The 27,378-nt window shown below is 37.9% G+C and overlaps 2 protein-coding genes across 3 annotated transcripts in view; one reads left to right on the top strand and one right to left on the bottom strand.

Moving 5' to 3' along the window:
- LOC106953395 (retinol dehydrogenase 12-like) overlaps nt 1-6,041 on the top strand; it is an 11,109-nt gene extending 5,068 nt beyond the window's left edge. For both annotated transcript variants that reach the window (XM_015042124.1, XM_015042125.1), the window contains 6 exons: nt 357-497; nt 580-771; nt 876-1,037; nt 1,147-1,263; nt 2,626-2,830; nt 5,027-6,041. In XM_015042124.1, coding sequence (XP_014897610.1) covers nt 357-497; nt 580-771; nt 876-1,037; nt 1,147-1,263; nt 2,626-2,830; nt 5,027-5,132 — 923 coding nt within the window. In that variant the 3' untranslated portion in view covers nt 5,133-6,041. The remainder of the gene's footprint in view (nt 1-356; nt 498-579; nt 772-875; nt 1,038-1,146; nt 1,264-2,625; nt 2,831-5,026) is intronic.
- A 33-nt stretch (nt 6,042-6,074) lies between these two features.
- On the bottom strand, nt 6,075-11,780 carry ankrd34c (ankyrin repeat domain 34C). Its single transcript, XM_015042123.1, has 2 exons — nt 11,211-11,780; nt 6,075-8,949 (listed from the first exon to the last, which is right to left on the bottom strand). Exon 2 carries the CDS (start codon nt 8,896-8,898, stop codon nt 7,306-7,308), a length of 1,593 nt encoding a protein of 530 aa, XP_014897609.1. The 5' UTR covers nt 8,899-8,949; nt 11,211-11,780; the 3' UTR covers nt 6,075-7,305.
- Nucleotides 11,781-27,378: the final 15,598 nt, after the last annotated feature.

Below are 27,378 nucleotides of genomic sequence, written 5' to 3'. Positions count from 1 at the left end.
TGGCTTGTTCTCAAAGGCCACTTTGAGTGGCCTTTGAGCCCATGACAGGACAAGCCTCAGTTCACTGCAGACGATGACACTTACCAGTTTCACTTCGTATCTTAAATTGCATTTTCTTTTGTTTTGCGATCGACATTCACATTTTGCGTCATGCTTTTCACAGATAAACATGACACCTTCAGGTGTCTGGAAATTGTATTAGAAGCTTCCCAATATATGGCATCATCATCTGGGTTTTCTAAAAAAAATGGCTTAGTAATCTTCATTATGTACACATTTAATTTTTGAAGGAAGCACTAACGGATAGAATAGGTTTTAGATTTATTTTGGTAACTATCTGGACATTTTTTCCACAGGAGTGGGTTTGTTTGGATTTAAGAAATGGATGGCCGGTGGTGTGTGTCGCAGCAAGGCCCGCTTAGATGGAAAGACCGTCCTGATCACCGGAGCCAACACTGGAATCGGCAAAGAGACCGCCGTTGACCTGGCCAGAAGAGGTTAATATTTTACCTTGGTGTTAAATATTGTGAGAAAGACACGGTTCTGTTTAATCTTACGGCTTGTGCTTTTGTGTGACAGGTGCGAGGGTAATCCTGGCCTGCAGAGACATGGACAGAGCTAACAATGCTGCAGAGTACGTTAAAAAGAAGAGTGGAAATGACAACGTTGTTGTCAAAAAGTTGGACTTGGCTTCCCTGCAGTCGGTGCGTCTGCTCGCAAAAGACATTTCAGCAAGTGAAAAGCGTCTGGATGTTCTCATCAATAATGCAGGTGGCTAACGGCTCAAACCTGACTCTTGATCATGGGTGTTTCATGTTCAACAGCTGTCAGATGTTTCTGTGGTTAAGTAAATAAACCAATGTTCTTATCTTTAGGGATTATGAGCTGCCCACAATGGAAAACTGAAGATGGGTTTGATATGCAGTTTGGTGTGAATCATCTTGGCCATTTCCTTCTGACAAACTGCCTCTTGGATCTCCTAAAGCAGTCAGCACCAAGCCGCATTGTCAATGTTTCCAGTTTAGCACATGAAAGAGGTGAAGTTCTTTTCTCCTATTTGCTCTGCTGTGAAATCTTTCAATGGTTCTTTTATGTCTTGCGTCTTTGCTGTTCTTTAAACAAGAATGTCCTGTCTTTGTTTCACAGGCCAAATCAACTTTGATGATATAAATCAAGAGAAAAACTATCATCCTTGGAGAAGTTACTCTCAAAGTAAACTCGCCAATATCCTCTTTACAAGGGAGCTGAGTAAAAGGTTACAAGGTACTAAGCTCTTTTTCAAATTACTTTAACAATAATGTATTTTCAGATTATTGTTCCAGCATACAGATATCAACATATATTGCAAAGATGGTTTAAAATCTATAAAATAAATTCCTATAATATAATCCTGTAATATCATCTCCCTATAAATCCAAATTTTACTTTTTCTATTAAGTAGCAAAAAATGCTACATTATTATTATTATTATTATTATTTATCTAGTTGCTCTTTGATGCAATTGGCCAATCGCATCAAAGAGCACCCACTGTACTGTCAGTTTTCTAAGTTAAAAAGACCAACATAAACTGCTAATCTGCATTCCAAATGAGACCTACATTGTTCCCTTAGAACTCATAGTCGTCCCATTTCCATTTGTCAGTGTCTCTCCCTTTTTGTTTTTTTGTGAACTTTGAAGAGAGTGCTGGGGTCTGGATAAAGAGTCCATGGATCTAGATTACGATAATTTAACAGAGTTTACGCTCTAAAACTTAATATTTACATTAACAGCTGTTAAATAGATAAAACCTGAGAGACACATCCCAGGTAACTATTAGCCACATCACAAAGAGCAACAGCAGTCACAGCACCTTGTCTCTTAATTTAAAATCTATAAAGGATTCCAAAGAGGATGTGGATGTTTTCATGTGTGCCCCAGAACATAAACTGTTTAAAACCCTGGAACATGAAAGGATTTACTCCATCTTTCCTCACAGACGGCTCTAAACGAACATCAGTGATTTGAAATGTGTTTTATTACATTTATGGCAGCAGTCTTTTAAACTGACTTAACTTACAATGAATAAAAAAGTAAGAAAATGTGAAAAGCTCAACACCATCCGTCCATAAAATTCCATATAAATGTTTTAACTTGTTGATCTGTTTTTAATGGCCCCAGGACAATACCCTGGTTTACGGAAAAGCTTTCTGTACTTAATTTGCACCTTTATTTGTAAAAAAAAAAAAAAAAAAAGTTATATCTTTCAGCTGTCTATAGCCACCCTCTAACTTAAGAAAATAGACACAACATACCTTTGTTGTGCTTAAAGCTTCTTGGCTCTCCAATTTTGAATATTAAGAGAAATTTGCCTCTGTATCATATCATAATTGTATAACGGGGAAGTCATGTAATGCTAACTTAAAAAAAAACAAAACAAAACACAAATATTTAATTAACATTTATTTTATTGGACCTGTTTTTGGTCCAGTAAATTAACAAAATCTTGTTTTGTTCGCCCTCTGAATAATAGTTATGAGTGTGAGGTATAAAATATGTAATTTAAGATTGATTTTAAGTTTTTCCAGGCTTCTTTACAAGGGTAAATGCATCGAGGTCATCAAGTCTTACATTGTGTCTTTATTTAGGTACTGGAGTAACAACGTACAGCCTCCACCCTGGAGTTATTCGCACCGAGCTTGCCCGACACTTCATGCCCACCATACCCCTGTGGAAGAAAGTGTTATACAAACCATTCAGCTTCTTCATTAAGAATCCCACAGAGGGCGCACAAACCACTATCTACTGTGCAGTGGAGAAAAGCCTGGAAAATGAGAGTGGATTGTACTACAGGTCAGTCACTCATCATCTTTAGTTCAACTATCAGTGCCAATATTGCAGCGTCTGATTTAATGGGAATTTATCAAATAATGTGAATTCAATTCAGCATCAGAACAAGACTGATTTTGCTGACTGACTGGTCTTATTTTATGCTTTTAGTGGTGCTTTTTGCATCATCTTGAAGTAAGTACGATCGAGATCGTTACAATCTAACATTAAAAATTTGATCTGGACATGTGTTTTTATGTGCTTTATGTGTTTTTATATTATGTTTAGCAGCATATTACATGTATTGAAAATTCAATAAAACCTAAAATAAATTCACTGAGATCTCTAAAAAAAGTACTTGCTTTAGAATTTGATCAGTTGTAATGTTTTCGGTCTGCCAAATGTCCTGATCAGCAGTGCTTTTAATCAAGCACAGCAAACAGCAGCAATAACCTTCATTACGAATTAGGAGCCTTGTCATGATGAATTTCACTCAGCATTCATGCTGCTTTTAACTCTGTTTTGCTCTCTGCTGACTCCCGAGGGATATTTGCACCTTTTCAGGTTGCTGCTTTATGATCACCATCAAATGTGGTGACATTGTCTGTCATCCAAGCTGTGCTTTCTAGGCCATGTACAATGGGTGCAGCAGAGCTTTCTTAGCAGCTTAGCACAAAATAACTGCTTGCTGAGTTGATGAGAGCATAGCTGTGGGCTGGAAAACCAAAGCAATTATCTGCAACGCATTTAAAGAACTTGTAAAGGTGAAGCACATTACAGAGGTGGTTGATAAGTACCTATAAAGAAAAGCTCTTTCACAATATGCAGATATTGTAGAAGTAGGTGCATCAACATCAATGTAAAAGAAAAAAAGACTAAGTAGGGAAGATACAATTTTAAAAGTGATTTCTCATTTTCTTGCCTTTCTAAGGCCAGTTTACCATATTAGCTCATATGCAAACATAGCATATGATATATAGAATTTATGAAAAGTATTCCTTTTCAAAACGCATTATGTTAACTATTTAACACTTAAATTTAAGGTGTTTATTCAGCTTTTATGTAACTAATGTAGTACAGTTTTTTTTTTGTTTTTAATAATAATAATAATAAAAAGAAAATAAGTATTCCTGTATCTGTTTTACTCTTCTACCCTTTAATAAAACCCAGTTCAACCAGTTCCCTTTAAAGGTCAAATTATCACTAACTAGAGTCCACCTGTGAGTAATTTAGTCTCAATATAAATGCAGCCGTTTGGTGAATTTCTTAGCTTTGTTAGTGAACATCAGTGAAAAACAGTTTCATTAAAATCAAGGTATGCTGCAAACAGGTCAGTGGAGTTTAATGTGGAAAGAGCTTGGCGCAACTGCAGACCGTCCATTCACCTAAACCATGAGTCTGCAACTCTAGCTGGACTAAGTGCAAAATGGCTCTTTGGATGTAAAGTTTGCAGACCCATGACCTAAACTGACAAGTATTGAAAACCTTGTAGACTTGCTAAAAAGACAAGCTGCTGTATTTGCAATGGAAGGTGATTCTACAAAGTACTGAGTGAGGAGGAGGAAATACGTATCCATGCCACAATTTTATTACTAAAAAATATTAGGCATTTTTCATTCCTCTTCACTGCTTTGTGTTCGTCTACCGCATAAGGCCCAGTAACTGCACTGATACTTGTAGTCGTGTGGTAAAAATACTTCAGCAATGCAATAAAATGTAAAACATATAATATAATAACCACTATTTCTACTATACAATAGGCATTTGCTTTTATTAGTTAAACTTAACACTCTTGCTGTTCATTAATGGCTGTTTAGTAATTAAGTATTTGTCTCCATCTTTCTCTTTGCAAATTTAAAAGGGCCCCAACTCCTCATTAACTTGTTTTGATCCCCACTGTCTATAAATCTAATAAACTCAATGATGTTCTTAATGGAGCAAACACAAAGAAAATATTGACTGGATCTTGGATTGTGAGGAGGAAAGAAAAAACTATCCTGCAGACAATGATAAATTTACTTATTAAATTTACAACGTCTCTTTACCAAGAGGTGGCTGAATGACCATCATTATCTTGGACAAATATTGCCTTGTTACCCTGTAAATTACCGCTTGGTTGCCAGCTACTTTCATTTATTGCCGAATGATTAACTTACTCATGCGTACTTGTGTGAATCAAGTCATGTGTTTAACATCCAATTCCTTCCCTGATTACTGCAGCGACTGTGCCCGTAAAGCTACCGCCCCTCAGGGACGTGATGACGAAGCTGCCAAGAAGCTATGGGATCTGAGCGCCTCCATGGTGGGTCTGACACAGTCCGAGTGACGCACATGACGGTGGCGATGGCTGTCGTCGTCTTCACGGCACTAAACGCATCGCAAAGCCACCCCGATAATGCACCGGCAGTCTTTCTGGCGAGCAACAGCGTGACTTTTAACAAATAAAGTCGGCAAGCAAAACACAGTAATTCACGTTTGGTAGACATTTATTTAGAATGTACAACAAACTACTTGCAAAAATACTATCTATTCAGCTATGTTGTGTTTTCTCTGTTTAAAAAGTAGCACTGCTTCACAGATAAGTTACATGGAAGCTGCACGATCCTTAAATTGTCATTAAATGACACTTCACCAGTGTCTGCGTGGACTGGGAGCTTATTATCCGCTTTTACATGAAAAAAAAAAACATTTAAGACATGAGCTTTCATTAGACTTTTTTTTTTAACACTGCTAACGTTGACATTTTTTATGAGCATTAAATTGTCAAACTTTATAGCCTACTGTCTTGCCTATAAGGCATAATGTTGATTAATATCATGTTCACTCATTCTTTGTCTTTATTTTGTTTTATGTCAAATGAATAATGTAGACATTGCTAAAGGGTAGTTCAATATTTTTGAAGTGAGATTCTGCTGAGCAGTAAATGTCTTTACTACACCTTTACAAAGTCAAAATTCATCCTAAGTCAACTAAGCCGAGATCCATAATGTCACAAACAACTCCAATCTCAAAAATATTATGAGAGTTTATGAAAACTCTATTTAATAACCCTTAATCTGTCACCATGTTTGTAATGAAATGATATTTACAGAGAAGTCAATGATTATTTACAAGGAAAATGAAGGCAGTATATGTGGTGCGCCACCAATGACCCTCCTGTGTGAAACGCATGCTAAAAATATAGGAATTAATAGGTTCTGACCAGAGTAACTCTCTTATGAAGAGATGGGGGGAAAAAAAGCCTTTTAAGAATTTTTTTTTTTTTTTAACTAGACATCTTGTTTCCATATGAAAAGCACTGAGTGGTAGAAAACTAACAAACATCACCCTGAACACCCTGCTCTCACTCTGAAATACAGTGGCATCATGTTTTATGAAGGCTTTTCTTCAATAAGTTATGGAAATCTGGTCAGGCATCACAATTTTAATTTAATTTTTTATAATACAATTGTTTAATTTTAATCCTAGGTTTTCATCACAAATTTATTTTACTCACAAGAGTTTTGTAATATTTCCACAACGGCTGGAAATTCTTCACGTTAGCCGTAAGTGTTTCACAAAGGAAGACCATTTGTGGCACACAACCTCCAGCTTTGATTTATTATTATTATTATTATTATTATTGTTTATTTGTAAATTAACATTAGCATGTTTGTAAATAACTGCCCAATGCAAACTTAATGACAGCTTAAAAGTTGCTAAAATGTCACTGGCATAAAATTGCTATGACATTCTATCGATTTGAGTTATTTAATGACACCTGCTTTGATCATGGCTTCTCTTGAGATTACAATTGAACTTCAATGGAATCTAATAATCTGGATTTGTACTTAATAAAGACAAAGAGAATTATCACCTTCAAGTAAGAAAATAATTACTATCCCTTTAACAGAATATCACTTCAGAAATTCAATAGGACTATCCTTATAAGTTCATGAACATAAATGAATTGCCTTCATATAATAAATATATCTGTTCATTTGTCTTTTTTTTTATTTCTTTCGCTTGAAGGCACTTTTTACAAAATTGCTACAAACAGTCAGGTTTCATCCCATTCAAAGCTACATCTCAGAGAAGTGAATCTCTCCTGTATCTTTTTTCCAGAGAAATGATCATTTCCATATGCAGAAACTTTACCCAAGTGGCCTGCTGGCTACAAAATGAACCCTGCTATGTTTCTCACAAATTATATGATCATGTTAAAGAGCATTTGGCAAAAAGAGGGTACCATGTATTCACATTTACATTCAAAAGTAATACATACACAGGGAATGTTGTAAAGATAATCCTTAATCTGGGTGTAACTCAGGAAAGAAATCTATCTATATTGCTTAGATTCAATATATATTCATGTAGATTTATTTGTTTTAAATTATACATTATTCAACATCTAGTTAGCTGTATGTACACACAGCTGAACCTATGGATGTACTTCCTGCCATTATAGGGTGCTTTTGTTTCTACTACCACAGTATTTGCTGCATTAACATCATACCTAACTAATGTGGAGGCTCCTCAAAATCATAAAGCTGTTTCATCTGTTCCACTTGCATAGAGTGCCTTCTAACAAGTTTCTTCTTTGACTTGAGACCTCCTGTCTTTGGTGTGTTTGGTGCTACTGGGGCTATAGATTTAATACCTGCTAGAAGGGGTGAAGAGGGCTTGTTACTGGCCCCAATGTCAGGAATGGGTGGATTTGGGTTAACATTGAGAGGGGGCAGCTGGCCGGGCCTAGTGTGGGAGATGTAGTCCAATAGTAGTGTGCCAGAGCCTCTCCTCTCCAGGAGGCCAGGCGGACGCCTTCGCGCCGTGCTTGGAGAGGACGTGCTCGCATTGCTGTCAAGAGATTCTCTAGAACTGGTGAGCATGGCGAGTGGAGAAGTGTTTAGCTTCCTTCGCTCCACTGGGACTTTAGGAGAGTCTAACATGGCAGAGTCTGAGTACAGCTGCGAGTCTGAGTCATAGTGATCATTTCCCAGACGTCTCCTGTGCAACGTGTCTCTGAGGCTGACTTGTCCACTGCTGAAGCTGCTGCCGTTCTCCTGCTCCGTGGGCACGGTACTGCGGCGAGCCAGCGGCTGGTGCTGTCCGAGAGATCTTTCGTATGACGGCTTAGATGTTGGCGGCACTGATAACGAGGTTGTCATTTTGCACGGCTGGTCCCCCACCAGTGGGAAAAGGCTTTCCTTCTCATCCATGCTGCTCTGCCGGGACAAAGCGGATCGCTTATTCAGAGAGAGTCCATTCACTCCAGCAACAACATCTTCATCAGAGCTGGCTTTCTTACTCTCCTCATGTGCAGCAGCTGCAGCAAGGACAGAGGGAGCAATCAGGCCCCAGGGTTCTGATTGCAGCCGCTTCAGCTGAGGCAAACGCGCTCGCTTCGGGTTTGCAGGCCGGCGAGTTGGAGATGTGGGTCCATTTGTGAGCTTTGATGCTGTGACAGAAGTTTTTATTTTTGTCTGGAAACTGAAGACTGTGTTTTGTTGCTCTTGCTCAGATGTGGAAGATGCGGTGACGTTGACGTTGGAGGGAGAGGCGCAGTATTCTGGAGATGACCTCTCGATCAACTCTGGAGATGGCGGCACATTTAGATACTGTTTGGTAGTTTTAGTGCCGGATGGTGACTTGTCTGTAGTGATGATGATTACTTCCTTTCCTTTAGCTTTGCATGCATCCAAAAGTAACTTTAATGTCTCCTTGTCGTCCGCATTGATGGCATAGACCAGAGCCGAGGCCCCACTCCTGTCCTCCAGACTGGGATCAGCGCCGTTGCTTAGCAGATGATCCACCACCTCGTGCCCAGCCCTATGGATGCAGGCATGCATTAGGGCTGTCCTGCCCGCCTTGTCCTGTATGTTTGGGTCTGCTTGGTTGTCCAGCAGATATTTGACAAGCTTTGACTTTGTCACACTTTGCTGGTCAGAGTGTGTCGACATGCAGGCCACCATGAGGGGCGTCTCTCCACGTTCATTGCTTTCATTGATGTATGCACCTCCTTCCAACAGGAGCCTGGTGAGTCGTAATCTTTTGAGCCACACTGCCTTCAGGAGAGAGTTTCCATCTGTGCGCAGCTCCAAAATGTCTGCCATATCCCCAATCTGTCGCAGGTCCTCTCAGTGTTGAACTTACAGCTCACAGACCTTTGAAGAAAGTGTGGAATTAGTTCAGCATTCAATATTTTCCAAAATTTAGAAATGAAATGAAATGAAATGAAATTTGAAATGAAATGAAATTTTATTCGAACATGATACAAATACAAATATAAAAATAAAATAGTGCACAGTAACAAGAAGTGCATAAAAAAGAAGAGAAAATACAGATTTTTTGTTTCAGGTAACATATCATGCTCAAAATGGGGTAGGAAGAAGTGAGAACTTATAAACTCCTACCCCCTAAAAGATAGGATTCACAGGGCTATCTGTGAAAATATCTGTGTGACCAAGCTGTGTGCAAATCTGAGTTAACCCTTAATCAGTAGTGATTCTTAGAAGAATGGTATGCAGATTCCTTAAAAAACAATGAGCTCTTTAATCAAAACTGACTCTGAAGCTGCAAAAAAAAAAAAAAATACTTCATGAATTACTACTGACAGTCACAGTCACTTTATACCAATTCTGTTCTTTATTAAACTGACGTGTAAAATAAGTATCAAAAAAACCTGTTGGGAGTAACGGAGTTTTTAATGTCCTGGCTGCTTCCCCAAGACTTTGCCACCCTGGGCAATAAGCCATACCACCTGTATAAAAAAGTTTCCTTTAACTGTAATTATCAAATACGATGAAAGACAGATCTACTATTAAAATAGTCCATCCAAAAACCATTGTCTGTTCACTGACTTACCTTGCCCATATTTAAATACCTTATGTATGAATTTAGTATGCTTTTGTGTGTATTTACGTAAATTACAGCCAAAGCAAATTACCCCACATTCTCAAAGACCGGGAATGTTTGTGTCATGCAGATTGTGGGGAAGAAATGTCAACTTCTAAAAGCTGGTGGTAATTTTGGAGCAGGAGAAGAAGTAAAAGATGGCATACAGTAAAATGGTACAGGTATGCCCCAGAAAGTAGGGTTGTTCCTTTTTACGCTAAACACTTAGTGTCAAAATTGGGCTTATATTTTTCCATTTTTGTACAGATACAATAACAATCATTCAAGTCATGTGTTTGTGGAATGTTCTGAGATTTTTCACGTGCAGAGATATAACTGTATTTGTTAACATACAATCCAAATGAATCCATTAAAGTGATGCACAATTCCTCTGATAATCACAATCAACAGCATCATTCTAGTTTTAAAATTACATCTTGATTCCTTTAGTCGGAGTTTGTTCTTTATGTTTCTAGGAATGTGTGTTCACTTCCATGCCTGTACTTCTCTGTGACTTTAAATAGCTCGAAAGTAAAAAAATAAATAAAAAAATGTTCTCTTTATCTTTAAAAATAAACTTCACCTGTTGTGTTTGTGATGAGGGAGAGAACAATTGTATCCTAAGGCAGATATAGGTGCCAACATCTGCTTGGCTCGAAATGCATGTTTGCACTTTCTATGTGTTTAGTACGACCATCTTTGTGCAGAAACAAAGCAAAATGATACCAAAAAAAAAAAGATAGAAATTGAATTACTTCAACTTCCCTGTTTGTTTATTTAGTGCTTACCTACATTTTCACAACCAGTAGGTGGCACTCTGATATAACATGAAAATCATAAATATAAGTTAATAATATCAAATCTGTTGTAGTAGATGTATTCTTTAGGGTAAATAACAAATCAGACAAAAGCCTCTTTTATATAACATGTAGCTTTTCCATGCACTGAGGGGGAGAACAAGGTGACACAACCTGTTAGAGTTCCAAACACAACTGGTCCATGATCAGGTTGTTTAATTTTGTTTAAAAACATTCAAAACTGATATTTTATCAGTAAAACAGATTGCCCTCTATTATCATAACCTGTATACAAAAGCAGATATGTTTAAATTAATCGTATTTCTAGTGAGTCATACGTGTATAAGACACTGTAATTTAGCGTCACGTTTTTATATCTAAATTTAAAAACAGCAGCACAGCATTAAATGATGTTTAATGCCAGCAAACAGTCTGAGTCGTCGCGATGAACTTGGCAAGAAAGACGCGCTTTGTTATAACCTGAAACAGCTGATTGGATTGGATAATCCTCTGTTAAATTATGCAAATAGGCTATATTTAAATTATATCGCAAATAATAAGCTGTGTTTATGAGGAATATATCTGTATTTATTTATTTATTTTTTTCATGGAATGTGAGTCTTGTTTGCCAGTCACCCCGCCTCGACGCAAGACAAGGACATAAAGTTCACAAACCTTCATTCGCGATCATTTCTGCAATTGAACAATCTCAGGGACCAACTTCATGCGCTTACCTGCTCAGAGAAGAGTCTCTCCATGTCCAAAGTGTCCGGTGCCATCTGAGAGGGATTATACATGGAGGGGCAAATGACTGATTCAAAACACAAAGTTTGTTGCGGTATCCTTTATTTTTCCATCCGCGGCAGCTCCCATCGACGCGTCCTAGTTTAGGTTACAGTGCGCCGTCCCTCTCTGTCACCATGAGCACATGATGACGAGCTGTGTGGCTTTTTGTTACGGAGGCGCGCTACATCAGTCCAATGGGGTGTATTCCTTTCACTGCGCACTCAGGGATCACAACCTGGAGATGCGGAGGGTTATAAATAACTTAGTTTCTTGCTTGTTGAATGAAACGTGTTGTCTCTTGACGTCAGAGTCTCCCGAAATAAACTGCGTCTGATGAAAAACCTATGTCCTGATCTTAACATCTTCAGGACGCAAACAAAAAAAAAACGAGCGCCACCTCCTATTGACATTGCGATTGCTTCGCATGTATTTATTTACGATTATACCAGAGGGAACACTGAAGAATGGAAGTAGCAGAAAAGCGTTTTGGGCGGCTTATGATAAAAACAAGTGAACCTTTTATTATGAATTCATCTGCTCAGTGAACAGTAGTTGATTTGCGCTTCAAAATTAACACGTTACACCTTCACCACCACATTAGGGACGGAATAACACATACTGGAAAGATAACGTGCATGTCTTTGTGAGTTTTGGGGTTAAAAAACAAACAAACAAACAAAAAACACAATCTGTCCATTTCTATTATCAGTACATAAATTAATTTTTGTTCAAACTGATATGCTTAACTCCAACTTTTTTTTGGCAATAAAAAAAAAAGCTCCCCTCATTGTGATACCCCGACATAATTTCCAGTGAAACTCCTTTCCTTCAAATTTATTTTGCCAGTAAATTTCACCTGTGTGTAATTATACCTCAGTGTAAATAAATATTTTCTGTGTAGGCCTTAGAGGCCTGTTAGAGAACATTAGTGACCAAACAGACCCACAAACACCAAGGAAAACTGTAGACAAGTCTGGCATAAAGTTGTAGACATTTAAGTGAGCATTTTTTTTCAACCCAAAATGAGAAGTGACTGTCATAACTGCAGATCTATACCAAGTCATTACCAGGCTTTTAAATTGGCTGATAAAGAGAGCATCAGTCAGAGAGATTAGCTGCAGAAAAATGCACCACCCAAGGGAGATAATCTGACTACAGGGCAGTCACACCCCAAAAATCAGACTTTTATGCAGGAGTTGGAAGCAGAAAGATATTGCTGAGAGAAACTCGTAAGAAGTGCTGTTTGTAGCTTGCCACGGCAAACGTGAATAAAGATCGGATGAGACAAAAATGAAACCTTTTGGGCTACATAAAAAGCACTAGGACATAGAATACACCACATCCCAGCCTAAACTTATTAACCCTATAGTTACTCTTCTACAGGAGGTGCAGAAAAGTTGTAAACAGTTGATGGGAAGATGGATGCAGCAACATACATTTCCTGGAAGTAAACGTTTTGGAAGTTGCAGAAACACTTGAAACTTGAGCGGATGTTAATTCTCAACTAGAGAACAACCCTGAACTTACAGTGCTATGTCCTGGTTTAGACCAGCGGATATTTATGCGTTAGATTGGCATAGTCAATCTGACAACCAGTTTGCAAAAAAAAATAAAAAATAATAGCCAAAATTTCAATTTTGTTGTATACGAGCGAGGCTGCTGGAGACCCTATACCAAAAAGGCTTAACGTTTTGATTTTACAAAGTACTGCCAGCAGCTGGATCCATATAAAGAATTTAAGAACATATATCCATCTCTTCTCCCATATGCTCTGCTGTGTGTTGCTCAATCACATAAAATACCATTGCAATGGTAAAGCTCTGGTTTTAACACAAAACGTGAAAAAGCCCTGGCGGTGTGAACACTTTTACTAGGTGCTGCATATTTTTCCACATCGATGTATATTTACAGTGTTCAATTAAAGAGGCCAAAACTTGTAGCAGCCATCACCGCCATACAGCCTAATATGGACATTTCTATTTTTAGGTTGCTATGAGACAGCACAGAGGCAGCTTCTAATGAGAACAGTGATGTTCTCAGCACTGCAAGGAACAGGTAAATCAGACCCACAACATACCACCAATGACAGCTTAGCTTTCATGGAATTTTGTGGAGATAATCTTTGCAAGCGCTGTATTTGTTTTCGTTGAACCGTGCTATTTTCCCCTCCCTGACAAGGACTGATCAGTTTATTACCCATCCAAACACCTGATGTTTCAGGACCTCCAGTTGTCAATGCTTGCAGTGATTTTTCACCTGTGATTGGCTCCCCGGTCCCTCAGCATGTGTTGTTTACAAGGCACATGGAGGTGGTTTTATGAAACAGCACACACCATTATCACTGAGTCAAAAGACACATCTCTCTCCATCCATATTCAAGAAGCATTAAACATAGAAGCAAAGAATAGGTACAGCTCCTGTCATGAGTTTACATCTGCTCCTCATAAATATACTATCTGTGGGATTTTCGTTATGTATTATACATTCTGTGTTAATGCAAGTTTGTGATCATTCTTCAGTTAGATTCCTCCTTACTGTTTGATCCAAACCATAAACCTGAAATAAAAGAAAAGATATTCAGATGTTTAAGAACAACCTTGGAATAACCAAACCTCAAGCCGGCCATAAACCAGAAACTGTTGGCTGACATTGTCGCCATTCAAAAATGAAGCCAGTTTTACATTTCCTCTGACAAAGAAGATGTGGTGCAAAACAGAAGCAACGTAAAGCTAAGTATTTTTAATGACTAAACTTGTATTTAATCAAGTGGTCAAGCCCCAGGCCCTCTAAATATGTTTTTATGGTTGAACAAATACTGAGCTATTTAGCATCAATAACAAGAAGTATTTTTTTTCAAACTGAAGAAAAACAACACAAACTGTCAAGCACTTAAAGTTCTACTGATGAATTTTACAATAAAAAGTAATGAAAATGGAAGATTTCTTCTAAATTTTTTAACATTACAAAACCTGCAGCCAGCTAGTGTAAACAAAGTTCACCACAAATACATCAGTACTGACTAATGTTAATCTTCTGGAACTGACCTGTTCTCAGCTCTGTTTAAATGTATGGGTTATACTTTAAACTCTTGTCTGTACCAGGAAACCAAATAATTTATAAGGCACCCAACCAATTCTCAAGCCAGAATTAAGCTCAGACGTTGTTAATGCCTTCAGAGCTTCAATGAATAGCTTACATACATCTTTGAAAGCCAAGATTAATATAACATTTTTCCACACAATGTGCATATGCAAACTTTTGACCAGGACTGTGGCGATCTTTACTTACCCCTCAGAAATGTATTTAGAATATTCTTTGTCTGAAATTATTCCGACTGTTCTGTGTAATATTCTGTACATTTGAAAGATGTTTCAATTTCTTGGTATGTAGATATTTAAAGTGTATCGTCTAAAAGGAAAACTAACTTACGATTTAAAAATAAGTTGTGTTGTGCCCTGAGCTGCTGTCTGCAGAGGCTTGGAGCAAGAATTAAGCCAAAGCCAAAGCTCAGAGCTTTAGACGCGTTCATTAGATCCTTGAGGCACAGAGACGTCAGCGGGTCCTCATATGAGGCGATCTTTGGCCCAACAATGCTGTTGTCAGAGGTATATTAAAGGGGGAAATAAATAATTTAAACACTGTCACCCCCAGAGAGCACTTTCCATTTTCAGATATCTTACATCGCAGCTGCTGCTCTTGCTTCCTCCCGTTCTAAATATAACCTTTTCTTCTGTCTGCATTGTGAGATTTTTACTCATCATGCTGGGGTATAGCTCCGGGGCTATTTATACATCTGGCTAAAGGACACAGAGAAGTTATCAACGGTTTTTCACATTTTGGATTTTCAGAAAGATCAACATTTTCATGACAAGGTCTAGGAATAAATCAAATGAAAGCAACGTTTAACTGAACACCGTTACAATCTAAGGATCATAATGAACTATACTGCTCAAAAAAGATAAAGGGAACATTTCACTTTAATTTTGTGTGTGGCTCCAAATCCAGGCCTCTATTGGTTAATACATTTGATTTCCATTGATGATTTTTGTGTGATTTTGTCGTCAGCGCATTCAACTTTGTACAGAACAAAGTATTCAATGAGAATATTTCATTCATTCAGATCTAGTCTAGGATGTGTTATTTGAGTGTTCCCTTTATTTTTTTGAGCAGTGTATTTCAATTTGCACTTGATTGTTCTAATGTTAGACTACTGGATCTATTTTTGAAATCGCATGTTGATTAAACGTCTGGCTTCACAGACCTAATTCAGGATGGTGAGAATCAGACGTGATTTCATCAGCGATGGAGGAATGTGTTAAAACCCACCATATGGTATCTGAACATATTTGATTCTGTTCATATAGCTTTAAAAATGGACAGATGCTTTTCTGTCAGAAGGACTTTTGTTGTTTACCTTTCATTTAGGAAAAAGATAAATAAATAAAGCACCCAGTGTTTAAAAATCTAAATATTGAAAAAAGACATAATGTGTCAACCTTATTAGTTTTAATCCATCAAAATAGTTGAAGGGTGATGTCAAAATCACTGTTTGAGTTTAGCCAAGCAAATGCAGGCACTTCTCTTGTTGTAGAGTGAAGGATGGATTTAATATTTGTTTCTCTACATTTTGAATAGAATGTTGTTCCCAGTGCATTTGAAAGTACATGAATAAATGCTGTTATAAGAATTTGCTCACTTTTTGTAAACCCAGTGGCATTATTTTTAACTCAACTGTATAAAAAGCTGTTCATAAGAAATCTCGACCAACAAAAAAAAAGAAAAGAAAAACAGCTTGCAGGGCCCTCTCTCCAAAGGTGACAAATTTCACCGGCTCTATTTTCAAATACTCCCCAAAAACAAGTGAAAACTGTGAAGATACCAAATAGCTGTTTTATCGGGAATACGTGTATTGGGAGCAGCAACCTCCTGGAGCCTCCACGGTTGCTGGGAAACTGCTAGATACCAAGAAACAGTCTGACACATAACACCCCAAAACTGTTGATTTGTTGTTTTTTTTTACACTTAAGCTTCTTACCTGTTTTATCCTGATTCCACTTCCTGTGCAAAGCTTAGTTAGCCAGCTGCTGTCAGTTACTTCATATCTGACAGGCAGACAGAGGAGGAGTGTTTCAGTCTCGTATACGGGTAAATGGCATAAATTATGGTGTTATTTATAGGTTTAAAAGTCAGAAGTATTGTGGAAGAATTGCTTACTGCAAATATTCTGGTTTTGCTGTGCCCGTCCTCCTTCTCCTGCATTATGAGACAGACTAGGATTTATCACCTGTTGGTGACGAAACCGTGTTGTTTCTTCCTCCATGGTGGTTGTCTCTTTAAAGACCGAGTTTGACATTCTCATGGCATTTGGTGTCTCTGCGATTGTATCAAGCGAATGTGTGGGCTGCGACAGCAATAAACTGGCACGAACCCTGCTGCAGCTTTGCACCGGACTGCTCCTTGCCTCCCTCAGATTTAGGAGGGAAAAAAAAAAGAAGAAATGCCTCCAGTGCAGCTTAAAAGCCCGCCAACCCTTCACATATGCTTCTAGTAATTTTTTTTTTTTTTAACCTCATCACCCAGTCGTTATTATAACCCATGAAGCATCACACATTTTCAGACACTTTCATCTTCTTCATATTGAAAAGTGCTACTTTCTCGTACTTGAGATGTTGAGACGGTTCCACTCCTCCTCTGCACTTCTTCTCCCGTCTTCGCTCCTTCTGTTCTTTCACTTCTCGCAGTGCAGACCAACACCTGCCCTTCTGGCGAGCTGTAATTGAGTTGAGCATTATTCAAGAGCATTATACAGCCAACAGTTTTGCTTGGTGATCATTGTGTATGTCAGCTGTATCCTAGGAGATTGGTGCATATCTAATAAGGAGTTTGTTACTCATTTTGCAGAGTGGGCACTTTGATGTCCACCGTGTTGCATTTTCTGTTTTAGTTCAACATCCTCCTAATGAAGCCAAGGGGCCAGAAGCCTCAGAATTGGTTGCTTATCAACTCTACAACCCTCTTATTAGGACATGTTGGGAAGCCTTTAATTGGATACTGGAATAGGAAGCAGCCTTAATGGCCTGTCATTAATCTAGTGTTCAAGATATATCCACACATGACAGCATTGTTTAAAACATTGGGAATTTTAACATCAGTCCTGTAGCAAAGCTATTCACGTCTTTGACATCATGTTCTTTTGTATGTGTATATATATTTTGTATTGTGTTCATGCAGAGTCTTAGATCCTGCGTTGTAGCTTCACCAACTAATTAGTCAGAATTGATGCTTCAGTGGAGACCGTCACATCTCTGTTCACACCACCATATCGATTGACTGCCCCTGCTAACTCACAAGAGATCTAATGAAAGACTACTCTGTAAATTCCTTATTGTTGAAATGGCAAAATCTCACTGGCAACAAATATCCAGTGGTGCTTGTATTTTAATATAATATTAAGCTAATGTTGAACTAACATAGAGAGACAGCTACGGAGAGCCACAACAGTTTCGCAAGCAATGATGGAGGAGTAAAACTGCAGCATCCAGATGTGAAAGCCTGCATTGAAACCGATCAACACAAACTACGGGCTCTGATTGGAGCCAAAAGTCCATCTACAAAATAATGACTTCAAGGAGGTGAATATTTATGCAATTGCTTTTATATGTTAAGTATTATTATTTAACATCATTTTGTAAAAATCAGTTTTCAGGTTATATATATAAAAAATTGAATGATCATTGATTTGTAATAAAAAGGGAAAAACATGCAAAGGGACAAATAGTTTTTTATAGACACTACATATGTCATGTAACTAGGTTGTTTCAACTTTAAAGAACCTGAGTGTATTCAGATCACTAAGGAGCTTAATCCTTTTATGTTCTACTTTATCTGCAGCTGTTGTAGTCAAATGTTTTGGGTATAATGCCGAGCAGTTTTATTATTATTATTTTTTTATGCATAACTTTAAACTCTCAGTGTGAAGATGTGTTTTGTGCTGTGACTTCATTGCCGATTGTTTCAGAGCTGTCACAAGTTTTAGGCTGTCAGAGCATGTGGGTACATCAGTGCGGATGAGTGGCTGCTCTGACAGCGAGTTAGAGAACTTCACTTCGCTGCGCCGTGGTTCACACCCCTGAGACTGTGACGTATTTGACACCATGTGAGGCACTCTGACCAAAATACACCTCCTCTGCAGCACAAGGTGCAGGAGCAGGCTTTTCTTTTTTCAATGTACGCTGTCGCTAGTGACGTCAAATCATTCGGGTCTGTCCTTGTGGTGCTTGTTGATGAGCACAATCAGACATGACAGGACCAAACAAGATGAGTTTAGCCTCTGCAAAATGTGTCCTCACCCATTGACTCAGCTAACAATAGAGCCGAGGCTTCATGGACGTACTTGTAAACCTGGATGCCTGCCACCTGTTAACTGAACACTGAATATTTTTTCTCTTGCAGTCATAATAACTCATTATTGAAGAACCAGATCAGCCGTCTAAGTGACTGTATATCATCCCACTCCGACGAGAGCAAGTGATTCTGCTGTAACAATAAGACGCGGGTAAATGGGAGGTTTGTTCAGACACGGGTTTCTTGATGAGGCAAGTGTAAGACAGCATATGTGTTGCAGCTGGGTCTCCTCAGCTGTGTTTGTAGGTGGGAAGAGCTGGCAAGTATCAAAGGGCAAACACAAGTCAGTAATTATTCCTGAATGCTATACGAAAGGAGTGGTGAAACACTGAGGACTGTCAGAGTGAGGTTTTTACATTTTCTCACCCAATTTCTTCTTTAAAGAAACCAGAGTGGATGTCCTCAGCGTTATGTAAAGTAATTTGAGTTTATTATAAAAACCTATCATACAACTAAGCCATCTACAATCAGCTATCAGTAGAAATGTGTTGTTAAGTGGAAGTAATGATCTCAGTAATGATATATACCAGCACACTGAAAAATAGCTTTTCTGAACACTACAGGTGAGATGGAAAAAATACTCAAAATCTAAAAATTTCAGACCGTCTTCAATAATTTTTCAGTGAAGAGCTGTCTGGTTCGTGTTTGTCTTATTTTTTTGTATTTTTGAACTAGATGTGAATAAATGCAATCAAGCCTAATGAAAAACAATGAAACACCCCTTTGGAGTAGTTATGGTAATGAGACATCACAGGTGCACATTCAGAGCAGAATTGGTCCATAAAAGACATCTTTTATGTATTTATCTATTTTTGTAAGTTAGTATTTCAGCCATTATTATTATTATTATTATTATTATTATTATTATTATTATTATTATTAGGCCCAAGATAACTTTTGGTTTGGGTACATCTAAATACTGAACACATCTATCCAAATCTCTGTGTTGATATCCAGGTGAGAATTCTCCATATCAATGGATTTTCAGAAGTATGTTATAACACAAGTATTCAGATTTTCTCTTGACAGTTAATAATGTCAATATGAGGAAGCAGTCACTGAATTATACAGATCCTTACATCCATCTTTCTGATGTCACTTTTTTTATTATTATTATTTCAAAAGGCCATATACCCTTAAAAATAAGCTTCCGCTCCAAAAGTAACAGATCGCTCTGGAAGCATAGTATCACCTGTTTATCTCTCACACTCTAAATCACACTGATACGGCTGACACACTTGGCTGAGTCGCTTGTGTTTGTGCCCTGCTGTTTGCACACACAGACCAGGCAGGACTCGCATCAGAGTTTCCAACAGGAGGCAGAATGAGCGAGCCTTGCTCAGCTTGATTCACAACTCTGCCGCTTTGTAATCCCTTTCCCCGTCTGATTTTTAGTTCAAAATAGGCACGACAATGAACCGCCTGTGTGACGGCAAGGCAAAAGAAAAAAAAAAAAAGAAAAACGCTGCGAGGAAGACAATCGACGTAATTAAAACAAACAGCGGCAAGTGAAAAGGAAAGGAAAATTAATCTGCATTCTGTTTCCCTCCTGTGCGGCTGAGGCTCGTTGCTGGTGCTCCCTTGGGCAAGGAGCTCTCATACCTGACTGAGCAGATCAAGATAAGAACCGGTTGTCTTTGCCTCACAGCACTCCACATCCCAGAGGGAGAGCACCACTTAAAGTAGACACAGCAGCCTGAGATTCGGTCAGACCACAATAGTACTAATGTTTCTTGTCTATTCTTTTATCTTCTACCCATCCAGATAGAGACATGGGTGCTTTAAACTGTAATTAATTGTTAGAAATAATAATAATAAAAATGTTAAATACCATGTATTGTCGACATTTTAATTTGGCTTAAATGATCATAAGGTAGCACATAATAGTACAGATGAAGCTGCCAGTGAGTCTGGCACTTTGAATTCCTTGTTAGCAGATCAGAAGGTGTACAATGAAATGGCAGCGTTTCCTGAGGAACAGTTAGACGTAGCGCCGAAGTGTCAAACCTGAACATGCTATATTGATTAGAAGCTCTCTACAATACGACACATGGTGACTCTCATTAGCAGTTTCTGCACCTCGAATAAATACATGCACAGCATATTGCCCTGAAGCTGTGTTTTTTTCTCTTTTTTTTTTTTTTCCTTCGAAGAATATTCTGGATTCACACTTTAATACGGAGAAAAAGAGCAGCTGTTGGGAAAAGAAACTGAGAAAACTGAAAACAGTTGCTGGAGAACAATGGACACTGACTCATGTATTCCCTGTAATCATCAACTTTAGAATGACAACAACTAACCACACTCATACAATTTTTAAAGAAATTGCTGGTTTTAAATTCTGAGCTTAAATAACATTAACAATTATTTAGTAGAATTTCTTTTTTTTATTTTTAACATTTATTAAATGTTTCTAATAGCTCTTTTTATTTTTTTCATTAAAAATTAAAAAAGTTCTTCCAAAACGACGTAACACACTGCTTAATAGAGCAAAGTATTAGAGCTGTAATAAGGCTGCACTATGTTGCAGTTATTAGCATCGTCTTGTGTTCAAATCCCAAATGGGTTTGTTGTTTTCCACCAGTCTAAATATTGTTTGTTTTGGGGGTTTTTTCCATGATCTAGTGTACATGGTTATCTTCCCCTGCAAACTCACTCACGTTAATGATGAAACCATTAATAATAATAGCTTCCACATTGTCTTTACATTACAAACTATCCTCATAATAAAATAAAATGACATTTAAACACTGCAATGGTATGAAACAAAACCTTTGCAGTTTGGAAACCATGACTTTTTACATTTGTGTTGAAGCTCTAAGATTGAAACTGTCTCATGTAAACTCTAATATCTGATAGGCTTTTTCTTCTTCTTCTTCTTTCTTTTTTTTTACACTTCCAAATTATTTTTATTTTTTGCACAACACCAATCAGTTTTGTGCAAAGCTCCTTCTGGTGCCACTGAAAGGTGTTATATTTCAGTTTTATCATATCATATAGCCAAAAGAAGACCAATTATATTGCAAAAGACTTCATAACAGGGATCTCCATGTTGGAAGGCTTTTAATGACTCACGCGGTAAGCAGACGAAGGAAGAACTGGCACACATCATTTCTATTACAGGGTTCTCCCAACGTTTGCGTGGAGTTGGTTGAGTTTGGCTCTAAGCTGGTACACACCGTTCCAGCTGGCATATTTTGAGAACAATATCTTGTGTAATAGGATGCCAGCTCTTCAGCTTGGCTTGAAAGGCTTTTAGGGGTAAATGCTTCTGTTTGTTTAATAGACTCTGTGCGATTACTGTAAAGCTGCGGCGGGGCAGCACTTCGTTCGGGGTCAGACAAGGTCGGAGTCGGTACAGCCTTTATGTCTGCTTCAGCCTGAAAACGGGCTTTCAGGCAAAACACAAAAATAAGTTTGATGTTCTGTTGTTTCTTCAAGTCTAAAATCGAACATTTAGAACAACTGCATCGCTCTTATCTTTGAGGGCAGTAATGGCACCCATCCCGAGGAGTTGGAGACACCCGTAGTTCTGCTGGCACGCTGTCTGTGACACGACTGTGTCAGTATCACATTGTGGTGACTCATGTTTCTCATCTTTTTTCCTGCTGTGCCTCCTCCTCACAGCAGATATGACAAATATATGATTCTATTTGTGGGTGTGTGTCTGTTTGTCAATGTCTATTTTACCAATTGCATGTATGCTAAACAAACCATTAGTAAAATGTAAAATTTAATTACTTTTGAAAGGATCTACTTTTGTGACCTTTTGACTGACAACAGTGCAGCTGTGTGCTGTTGTCTGATTCAAGCTGCGTTGTTGTTCTTGCTTCAGTGGGACTCAATGGATGTTGAATTGAGGGGAAGGCTGATTTCATTAGAGCTGATCAAAGGGTTCATACGGTGCTTTTCATTGTCCAAGTGTGTGGACACAAAACTGTCCAACATGTAGGGCCTGTTATATCACAGCAACAGATCTGGTCAGTGTGAGAAGACAAAGAGGTGATGCGGCGCATGGCAGCCCACAAAAGATAATTTCAGTCATTATTTAAGCATTACAAATTACTTCTCCCTCTTTGATCGAAATTACACAAACATGCACACACGCTCATTTTCTATGTACACATTTATGACTGGTACATTTTATAAAATAATGATGCCAGCTTTTAAGACGAGGCCTAAAGCATTGCTTTTTGATAAAGCTTTTAGTTGGAGGAGCCCAGGTCACCCCTGAGCTACTGCATCTCTGCATTCATGCTGCTGTTTGCTTGAGGCTGCTGACGGACAAAGAAGATGCTGCTACTGACACTCACACACAAATAAGTCTTCAATTTGTCAAGTAAATGCCAGGTGTTGTGCCTGTGCAGCCCAGAAGAGTTTGTTTCTGCATTATTAAGATGTCACCGTATATACAGTGAACAGATGGAGTGCATATGTAAGTAGCCATGCTGATTTCTCTGCTTCTCCTGCTGCTTCTCTCATGCTATTGATCTAATAGCTCATTTAAAGTCCAAATGCTTCAACTGAGAAGCTCCATCATCATCTGACTTGCATTAAAATGGTCTCTCGGTAGTGAAGAATGCCACTAATGAAGCACAAATTAATATTTGAAAAGAGGAAGAGTTTTGTTAGTTTTTACTCTTCTGCGTTTGTGCTGATCAACAGCAAAGTGCTAACAAAAGCAGAGTTTTTGGGGGGTATTTTTAGGGATGATTTATGTGATTCCCAATCCAGGGCAGCTAACTAGAGAACACAAACCACAAGGGACTGTGGCAAGAACTGAATGGGGTCAGTTCTACCAAGAGTTTCTCTATTTTTTACCAAAAAAAAAAAAAAGAAAGAAATAAGAGAGACACAACAGCTGCTGGCTGTGTTTTAAGAGGTTGATACAGAAAAGAGCGCTGTCACATGGTTCTTGTACACGTGTTGCTTGATGGAGGTTTGATATAAAGAAAATCCTTTTTCAAACGCGGTGATATTTGTTTATTTTTTGTAGTGTATTATGTTGCGTTAATGTGTTCAGTATAAAAAGCTTTTTGCTCAATAGATATCACAAATTCTGCAGAACATTGCAACATTATTTTGCAATTTGGGATGCATTTCTTAGTAGTTTTACCTTTAATCCACACATGGATTTGGACAATGAACATTACTTATTAATAGTACGTATAAGTTTAGTATTGTGTCAATATTTGAGATCATAAAACAGGAATAAGGACCTGTTTGCATACAAAATTATTATATTTTAACATTGTATTTCATTATTTTATTTTATTTTTTCTGTTTTATATTTCAGGGAAATTGGTTCATATAATAAAAATAAACACATGTAAAAATCATATTCCAAGCAGACACAGCAATCACTTTATATAAACACTTTTTCCAGTGTTTCTAAAAGCTGGGGGAACTCCTCATGACACTCTGTGTTATTATGGTCAATGCTCTTATTGTTGTATTTCTTGAATCAATCAAATAGATCATAACATTTTCTCAGTTAGGCGTGAAAAGTTGCACCTCAGGTAGTTTTTTCTTTTATGACTGATTTTCTTTACAGGAAACTTATTAGAAAAAAGTGAAACAAATCTTTGAGAAAATGAAAATACAAAAACATATATATATTTTTTAAATGAATTATAAGAACATTCAGGGAATAGCAAAATGCAAGGCAAATAGTGGTTCAGAAACCTACAGCACTCTGCAGTGTGCATGTAATCTGCACAATTTAAAATAAAAGATTAGATTATGTTATACCAACTCTGCTTTGTTTGCCCTGCCAGTTTAATATTTGTAAATCTGTGCAGTCTCCAAGGCTTCTCAATGCACAGCCATACTAAATAAATTAGACTATATCTAATTTTTCAGATGAAAAGTACTTTTTAAAGATGACCTTTAAGCAGGTATTAAAGTTTCATTAAGCTTACATTTCAGCATCAAAATGTTTTTTGGGGCAGGGGAGCTGGTGTATTACTCTAATCTTAAATATCATGTTTTCATTAACTTTAAGCAGAATAATTAGAAATAAAAATAAACATTTGGAAACATCTGTGTTCCTTATTACTGTAATTCCAGGACTTTAAGCCGTCTCTTTGAACGCTGACATGCGGCTAATTTACAGCTTTTTATCATTGGGTGTCGGAAAGCTGGACTTCTGCATGACAAAGAAGACAACACAAACTCAGTCAGACAAAAGTGACATTGAGAGCGACAATTAATTAGACTGACGAAGTGTGTGTGAGGTCAGGATTGCCTGCAGGATATTATCAGAAGGCATGCACAAACATCACTGCACCTGACCCACACTAGCCTGGTAAAAACTAGCCTTCTGATTCTATGCTTTGCTTAAAAAAATCCCATGAAATTCACATGTGACCACACATGTGTGGTTCACATGGGTTCACATGAAGATCTGGACCTTTGATTATTGAGAGTAAGAGATGGACTCTGTAGCAGTTTTAAATTTGACCAAACTGCTATGGTTCGTCTGAGACATATGTAATATGCCAGTTCTACCCTTAAGCCTATGGGAAATTACTTGAGCTGTAAACAACCATCCCCTACTGTGAAGAGAGAAATGCCGAGCCAAACCAGGCAGCTGTTAATGTTAATTCAGTCTGTGGCAAACATGGAATGAATAGCTTTCTTTACTTCCTCCTCTGACATTGCCATACTACAGGCAGACTGCAATTCAAAAATATTACAGAAAATCAATGTCATCGTACACAACTGAACCAGGTGTTTGCTGACCTGCCCAGTTGAAATTGTACCAGAGAAATCCAACTCAATGGGTGAAAGCACAGATGGAGCACTGATGGAGATGAGAATTCAGCGGAACTGCATAAAAATGGAATGGCCACGCTTGACCCACACAAACACAACTACATCCCCAACGCGCACGCATGTGGTGCACAAAACCAGCACAATGCATCTGACCCACACAAATACTGGCATCTGCCTATCTGGAGTGAACTCTTCACCTGCCAGTTCCCAGACTCGGGTAATGTGTATGTAACATCCAGTGGAGGAAATGACAACATTTGCTTCAGTTCTACTCTTTATGGCAAAGCTTTGACGAGACTTAGCCATTTAAAAGCTGGTTTACATACTTTTAGTTATCTTCACCAAACAGACACAGTTATCTTATGGAACGCACTAAACAAAAGTAAACTAACCAATTAAATTTTTGGTTTAGGGTGTATTTGTGATCACTCCCACAAATGCTCAAAGATGTATGTTTAGAATGTTTTTGACAGAATGTGTGCATGCACGTATGCACACACACATATGCATGCACACAGTTGTGCTTTCATCACTTGTGGGGACTTCACATTGACTTCCATTAATTTCTACAACCTAACCAACACATACCTATCCCTTACCTTAACGTTTACCCTAAACCTAACCATCACAGACCTAACCACGAACTCAAAAACAACAATTTCCCTCATGGGCACCAAGAAAATGTCCCCACAAGGAGTATTGATCCCCATAAACCCACATTGTAGACAGAAATTAGTATAGTAGTGGGTATTATTCTGTACTAGTATTCTAGTAGTAATTTCAGTAGTGGGTGCAGCGATAGTCCAGAAATAACTGAATGTGTTTCACTTAATGAATTAAGTTAATGAAATAAATGAACCTTTATTGAATGGATATGACAAAGCTTGCCACTTTCTGACAGGGGTCAAACTGGCCACTGAAGATCAGTCTTGCATAGAAGAAGTTTACACTTAAGAACCTCAATAAGCAACTCACAGTTCAGAATACAAATCATTTTATATTTCATCTAGCTGTACAACTTGTCCCTGTTTCCATGGTGCTCTCTGCTCTCTGCCACTCCTGTCTTTTGATGGTCATATAAAAACAGAATACCATTCTTTTTAACCCGGTAACACACAACATTGTGTGCACGCGGTGCAGTTTTTATGAAATCCTCTATTTTTTTAATTATTATTATTTGTCACTTAGTGCATAATCCCATTCTGCTGGACAATTGGTTGCGCAGTAAGATTGGTAATGCTGAATATACATATTTATCAAACCAAATGATTTTGTATGGATCAGATATCTTTGTTTTATTCAGTAGACTTTAACTTGGTGGAATTTCATTCAGAGCTAGTTCTTGTTAAAAATGAACGAGAAAAACAATGGATATGACATAGTAAGCAGTTGGCCCCGGGTCCTAATGTCCCTTGACAAAGGGAAAATTTAACAAATGAACATCTAGGATTAAATACAAATATTGTTTTAGTCAAATACTGATCTTTAGTATTACTGTTCATTCTTTAGCCTCCATGAAAATATTTTAAGGATGCATCAGAGGGATTTTAGGGGACTTCAGGTCCCTTTATTTAGATGTAACAGAATCATGTAGTCTATTTGAGGATAAGTAAATGTAAAAACATAAAACAAAAGAAAACAAAGAATAAACATTTAACCTTTTATTTCTGTTAGTAAATGTGGGTGCCTTAGTTAATTGATTAAGTTCTACTGATTCTGAACATTTTAGATGTTGGTTCGTTACTCGAAGGGGCGACAATATTATGTTCTAATATTATCTCAGCCTTAGCACACTCAACCTGTGAGATATGATGATGCTGTTCCTTAGCAGTTTTCCTTCCTAGAAGTTAGGCTTGATCAATGATCAACTATGCACAGCCAGGTGTCAAAAGAAGCTCACTGAGCCGTATGGACACACACTATAAATAAACTGAA

The sequence above is a fragment of the Poecilia latipinna genome, unplaced genomic scaffold (genome assembly GCF_001443285.1).
Source record: "Poecilia latipinna isolate Pla-1442-1.1 unplaced genomic scaffold, P_latipinna-1.0 Scaffold578, whole genome shotgun sequence".
Classification (NCBI taxonomy): domain Eukaryota; kingdom Metazoa; phylum Chordata; class Actinopteri; order Cyprinodontiformes; family Poeciliidae; genus Poecilia; species Poecilia latipinna.
This window is presented reverse-complemented; position numbering and strand designations above follow the sequence as displayed.